This window comes from Triticum urartu, chromosome 5A (genome assembly GCF_056163025.1).
Source record: "Triticum urartu cultivar PI428250 chromosome 5A, HENAU_Tu73, whole genome shotgun sequence".
NCBI lineage: Eukaryota > Viridiplantae > Streptophyta > Magnoliopsida > Poales > Poaceae > Triticum > Triticum urartu.
In genome coordinates this window covers 671106271-671112830 of record NC_141877.1, presented here as the reverse complement: position 1 = coordinate 671112830, position 6560 = coordinate 671106271, and the positions used below count along the sequence as shown (strand labels likewise).

The following is a 6560-nucleotide window of genomic DNA, read 5'->3' as shown; positions in this document are numbered from 1 at the left end:
GAAGCAGACCATCATATGTGGCATCCGTCTCCTTGTCCTCCTCAGTGTCGGGGTTAACTAGGGTGGGCAAACACTTAGGCAAACCTTTAACCGGTCGATCTCCATGCGTTTTAGCGCCCCAACCGAAACAAACACATCATCATCATTCTTTCCAATTATAATTTCAACATTATTTGAACAAGAGGAAATACGTGAACCAGAAAAAGAAATAAATGATTTATTGCAAGGTGTACCTGTCGGCGAGTCAAGGTTGAGCTCCACCTGGCGTCGCATTGCTTTGGAGGGGGGAGTATCACATGCTACCGAGGCCCACGTGCTCCCGTGATATGGGCTCCTGGGCCGTTGGATCTCAGATCAAACGGCAGGTAAGGAGCTGCTGAATCTGCTAGATCGATTCGTAATTTGCAGACTTTAGAGGGGCTTTTTTGTAAAAAGTTTGTGAGCTCCTGGCAGCCCCCTGGATCTGAGATCCGACGGTTCTCGAAAGTCTGTATCACCGTAGCATCTAAGTGCCCGAAGCACCAGATATTTTCCCTGCTTTGGAGAGAGAGTTCTCATCTCTGGCTGATGACCCATCAGCGAAGGAGGCATGGCGATTGCTACGCCGGATGGGCGTAGTAGTCGTCGTCTCGGTCGAAATAGATTGAACTTTCTTCCGTGGAGAACCACCGCAGTCGGTGCACGGCGAGGCGTAGACTTCTGTGCAGCAACAACGGGCGGCGAGTCCAGTCCAACAACACCAAATGCGGTTGTATGCTGCCTGGTCGGCTGCAAGCACACAGGTGCTGCTGCACCCATGCATGCATGCACGTAGGATGAAGGAGACAAGGCGTCCAGCTTGCACGTGGTTGCTGCCCGACCACAAACATGTGCACCCATGCATGCACGCAGGTCCGGCTCGCCCGAGGACGGTGCATACCGCGCCCGCTGTTGCGTGGGCTGGCGCGGCGGTGCCTGAGCCACCGGTGCAGCCGGGCTAGACGGCGGCGGCGGCGGTGAAGAATATCCTGTATGCCGGTCATCATGCATGTTCAAAGACCGTGTAGAGTACGGCAGCTCGGACGACTGCATGGACAACGGTGGTGAAGAGGACTTCGCGAGGGAAGAAGGTAACTGAAGAGTGGTGGCTGTAGAAGTGCATGCTGTAGCCAATGCAACCAAAACACCGATCTGATGAAAAAGACTAGGCAGCACATGCCAGCTGGGTCTTGAACTCGAGACCTCTTGGCTTTGATACCATGTAGAAGTGCATGATGTAGCCAATGCAATCAAAAGACCGATCTGATGGAAGAGACTAGGCAGCACATTATATGTCAACAGTGGCCTTGTGCATTGGCACGTCCAAACTCGAAGCATGCCCTGTATGAGTTACTGCACTGGCATTCCTTTTTTTTATATCTTAGCTTTATCCTCATCAGATACACCCTCATCTTCGTCATCGTGACCGGTATCGGGACTGTAATCATGTTTCTTCCAAATGAGAGGCACAAAGTCTGGCTCTAGAACAATGTCGTCTTTCTCAAGTTCAAAGTGAAGCGCAAACCCTTTTAGCTTCACATAAACATATGTGTTTATGGGTTATTCCGAGTTGGAATCACAGTTTTTGAATATGTCCTTGTTGACAACTGCAACTTGGATACAAACGATACTTTTGCAGCGCAAACAAGTCAAATTCACATACATTTACTAATGACAAGGTGTCACTAAATTCTATATTCCTGCAGTAAAATGTCAGAAAGAGTGAAGGTATCTGATAAACCACTCTTCTCCTCAAATGAGAGCAAGGGGGGGGAATCTGACAAGACGAGATATAACTTCTCATATGCTTCCGCAAAAATAGGGGAAATCAAATCCTCAACCGACGCCAAACTTCCAAATCTGAGTGCTAGGCGAGCTAGCGCGGATGAGCTCCCGCGACACTGCGGGCGACGGCGCGGCTCCCTCCGCACCGGCGCCTTCCACCACCCCAAACTGCGTCGCGGTCACTCCAGACTGCGGCGGCCACACCGCTAAGGACTCCGGTGAGCCGCCTACCTCTCCGCGCTCCGTCGGCGGAGCTCTGGTCCCCTGCTGCGATGTTCGAAGCCCGGCCGCCGTCTCCGTCCCACGCCCAGGTGAGGCCTTCCAGTCTCGCATTCTCCCTCAATTCCATTCCGGCGCGTCGTTCTCCCCGTACGATTTCCCGTCGTGCCGCGTCGCCGGCGATCTCTAGTTCACCCCCCGTTCCTCTAGCCCTGTTTCTCCTCCGCCATTGTCACTCGCCTACTCAACTACTTCCTCTGCACCCCTCCCGAAGAGATTGCGGTGGCGGAGGTCTCCCCGGACGTTTTCCACGCCCACTTGGCCAGCCCAGTCATGGCTAGGTTCGTCGCCGCCGTGGGTGCCTCACAGCTTGCTCCATTCCGCCTGCGCCCTCACCTCTCCCTCCAGGTTGCCACCAGGGTTGCCGCCCTGCTCCCGACCGTTGACCCGGTCCGGTTGGTGGTGCGGCGCCCGTAGGCATTCACTGCGCTGCGCAAGGGGTGTGGCGTCCGCCGCTCTCGCAGGCCCATCCCACCCCGCTCTAACTGCGATGGACTGCTGCCCATCCCTCCTCCTGCTCTCCCGCTCAGCCTCATCCCTTCACCGCCCCCCCCCGTCGCCATTGATGAGGCCGCTCTTCCCGCCCCTTTAGGTCTTGTCAGCCCCTGCGCCCGGCCTCTCCTCGAGCCCGCGGCCATCCAGCATGCGGACTCTACACCTAGCCCCCTAGTCCCATCGCCGAGCTATCTCCGGTTCCGCCGGACTTCAATGGCTGCATTGACGCCCCCAATGCCCCCTATGGCTCATCGCCCCCTCCCCCCTCGCCCCTCTCTTATCTTCAAGCCCTCCTTTGCCCTGCCCCTCCACCCCCTCCACCACCCAGCACTCCTCCCCGTCCCCTGCGATCTCTCTCCGGGTGCTTCCGCTGCCTCTCCTCCGAGCACACGGTGGTGGATTGCCGCGACCCTGTTTGCTGCCGTGGGTGCAGTGGCTCTGGCCACCGCCTTCACCAGTGCATGACGCGCCCCTCTATCACCGCCCTTCCCCCTCCCTCCCCCACCGCCCAGCCCCCTCCTACTGAGCTCCGCCCCACCGCCCATTTCCCCTTTGCTCTGCCTACCCCACCACTCCCAGCTGACTCCTCACCTCCCTCTGCCCCCTCTAGAGGCATTGGCGAGTGTTCTACCTGGGCCTCGCCGCTCGCTCTCTGCGCTAGCCGGAGAGCCCCACCGCCTACCCCGCCCACCTCTCCTACCCGCTTTCTCACCATCAACACCTCGCCGCATAGCTCGTCCGACTCCATGCGAGCCTCGCGTGACGACGGCTGCCGTTCCCCCCCCCCTCGCCTGTGCATCTCGACTTGGCCAGGCTTCGGCGCCGCGCTGCCTCTGCCCTCTCGGAGGGCTCGTCGTTCGCGGCATCGGAGTCTGAGGCCTCGGACCGCTCTTGCGTGCCCCCTGCCTTCGACAGCGACGGCGGCCTCGTCCGCTCGCTCTACTCGGGCTCGGAGCGCAGCTCCGATGCCGGCACTCCCTCCCTGGTGGCGGAGTCTCAACGGCCGCACTACCTTGACGTTTTCATGCCCACCGGGGACCTTGCGGCTGCCCGTAGGCTGGTGGTCCTCTTCATTGACCCCCCGGCGCATTCCCCTCCCCCACCGCTGCCATGCGCGACGCCCTGCTCGACGCCGTGCCGCAGCTTTTCTTCGACACCGTCGGCTCATCCATTGGCGCCATGTACCTCCAGTTCAACACCTTCGAGGACAAGGAGGCCTGCGCCGTGCTCCGCAACCTCCCCTTCGAGGGCGCCCGTATCTCCTTCGTTCGCGAAGAGGAGGCCAATCGGGTGGTGCCCGGGGCTGCCACCCACGCCTTCATCTCCGCCACTCGGTTCCCCCCTGAGCATTTCAACCCAATTGGCATTGCGCGTGCCTTCTCTGGCTTCGGCGACCTTGTCGAGATCGACCACAGGGTGCTCACGGGCGAAGATCTCTCAGCAGTCCACATCGTCCTCCTCGTTGAGCATGCTAGGGTCGTCCCTTGTGACCTCTGGCCGCGGGGCGGCTTTTGGGGCTCCCGCATCGTCACCGTGCAGACGCTCGCGGTCTGGCCTCAGGCAGACTCCTACTCCGAAGACGGGACTTACATCCCCTTCTTTGGGCCGCCCCCTCCGCCACCTTTCGCCCACAACGGCCCCCCGCCACCCCTCCATGGATTTCCCCTGGGGTGGCCAGCGCCCGCCCCTCCCCGTCAGTAGCCTCCCCCTAGACGGCAGGGCGGTGGGGGAGGGGGGCACCTGCTGACCTCTCTGCTTCGGCTCCACGGGGCCCCTCCTCTCCCAGTGTCGTGCTCCTCAGCTGGCTTCGCCGACGAACTTGCCTCCCTCGAGTACGGCCGGGCGCCTCCCTCCTCTCCCCATAGCTCGCCTCGCAGCTCGGTCGTCATCACGGAGTTGGACGACGAGCTGGTCAACGGGCTTGGTGGCGCGGTCGAGTTGGGGGTTCAGGAGCCCCCCACGGGTTTCGGGTGCGAGGCCCAGCCCGCTATGCATGCGCCATGCAACATGCAGTCGGCTCCCTCTGCCCCACCTCCTCCTCTGCCTGTCCGCTGTAGCCGACGACTCGCCCTCAAAGAGCCCGCTGAATATATCTCCATGACCGCCAAGGCTATCAAGCAAAGAGCGCTCAAGGACTCTCTTAAGGGGTGCTCTTCCAAGCTTCAGGCCACCGTCGCACACCGCAAGATCATCGATGTCGTGCTAAAGCCGCTGGGAATGAACCCTGTGTCCGATCTCCAGGCTGCAGCGGGCATCCCCACCCCTTCGGTGCCCTCGAGTGGTGATGATTAGTGCCCCTCCACGCTCTTTGTCATGCTGTTCACCTGGGCCCCCCATGATTAGGCGATGTATCCCTTCTTTCTACTTCTTCTCTCTTTTCGTCTTTTATCACCGTTTGTACTCTGTTTCCTTATGTAATCGTGTGCTCCACCTCATCAATGCTGTCGTCTCGCCTTCCTGTAAGCCTGGTGCCTCGATCAGTGATGGATAGTACAACCTTTTGCTCGCTCTCGCTTCTCTCCTGGAATGTCCAGGGGCTTGGCGACCCCGACAAATGTGTGCTCGTCCGCGGCGCCGTCGACGATGCCAACACGTCTGTTGCTTGCATCCAGGAGACAAAACTCGCGTCCCTCCCTCTCAGCAAAGTCCGTTCCTTCCTCCCTGCTCGCCTCTCCGCGCTCGAGCACAAGGACGCCGACGGCTCCCACGGTGGTTTGGTCACGGCTTGGGATCCCTCTGTTCTGTCCCTCGTCTCCTGTTCGGAGGCCCGTTACTCCCTTACCACCAAGTTCTCCTCTACGTCCTCCGACCTTGCCTTCTCGGTCACGAATATTTACGCCCCTTCCGACCACTCTTTCACCCAAGCTTTCATTGATGAGATGTTGGCCATCTCGGCATCCATTTCCGGAGCCTGGCTTGCTCTTGGAGACTTTAATCTTATTCGGTACCCACACGAGAAAAACAACACCAACTTTTGCGCCTCCCTTGCGTCTCGCTTTAACGCCCTTGATCAACGCCCTTTCATTCGTAGAGCTCCCCCTCTCCGACCGCTTGTTCACATGGACGAACCGGCGCACGCCGCCAACCCTTGCCCGTCTCGACCGGGCGTTCTTCAACGCTAGCTGGGACGCAGCCCTCCCAAACTCCACTCTTGCCTCCCGCCCTCATGTCACGTCAGACCACTTCCCATTGCTCGTCACTGCCTCCACGCGCATTCCTGCCTCACGACAGTTCCACTTTGAGAACAAATGGCTCTTGGACCCACTGTTCCTTCCATCTACCTCTCCGGCTTGGGCTCACCCTCCCTTGGTTGCCGACGGGGCTAAGAACATCGCGGCTCGAGTCAAGTCCTTCCGCCGCGCTGCAAAGGTTTGGAAAGCAAATCACCGGTATGTCCCTCTCCACGATAATAACTGCAGGTTGTTATTGATCTATTTGACTTTTTTGAGGAGTACCGTGTTCTTTCGGATGCGGAGGTGTGCCTTCGCCGGGATGCCCAGGCCGCGCTGGCCTTCTCTGTTCGCCAACAAGCGGCTTTCTGGCGACAGCGGGGCAAGTTCAGAAGGGTGGGAGAGGGCGATGAGAACACTCGCTTTTTCCACGCCCTGGCATCCCAACGCTTCCGGTCCAACAGGATCAAGGCACTGGACGTCGGCGGCACGGTCCTCGTCAGCCACACTGCCAAGGCGGAGGCCCTCCACGCTTTCTTCTCCAACCTCCTTGGGAGAACCTCCGACCCCATTTGGCGCTTTGACCTCCAAGCGCTATACGCCGGTGTCGCCGGCGTTGACGGGCCCAAGATGATCGCCCCCTTCGAGCCGGCCAAGCTCGAAGCCGCTGTTAGGGGGCTCGACAGGACCAGTGCCCCTGGGCCCGACGGCCTGGGGCCGACCTTCTACCAGGCGGCTTGGCCGCTCGTCTCAAGCGACGTTCTTTAGCTGATGCGCAGGTTCCATGACTGTTCGGTTGACCTCTCCTATGTC

At 59.5% G+C, this 6560-nt stretch overlaps 1 protein-coding gene across 1 annotated transcript; it reads left to right on the top strand.

Moving 5' to 3' along the window:
* The first annotated feature begins 5060 nt into the window (after positions 1-5060).
* On the top strand, positions 5061-6515 carry LOC147973962 (uncharacterized). Its single transcript, XM_087524854.1, has 3 exons — positions 5061-5289; positions 5609-5946; positions 5997-6515. Exons 1-3 carry the CDS (start codon positions 5061-5063, stop codon positions 6513-6515), a joined length of 1086 nt encoding a protein of 361 aa, XP_087380980.1.
* The last annotated feature ends 45 nt before the right edge of the window (positions 6516-6560 follow it).

Bases quoted from the DNA above. Each gene is read 5' to 3' on its own strand.
- LOC147973962 (XM_087524854.1), top strand. From the start codon at position 5,061: ATGGATAGTACAACCTTTTGCTCGCTCTCGCTTCTCTCCTGGAATGTC. The intron at 5,290-5,608 runs GTTTGGTCACGG...TTTCATTCGTAG, and splicing joins CGCCGACGGCTCCCACGGTG to AGCTCCCCCTCTCCGACCGC. The intron at 5,947-5,996 runs GTTTGGAAAGCA...TAATAACTGCAG, and splicing joins CCTTCCGCCGCGCTGCAAAG to GTTGTTATTGATCTATTTGA.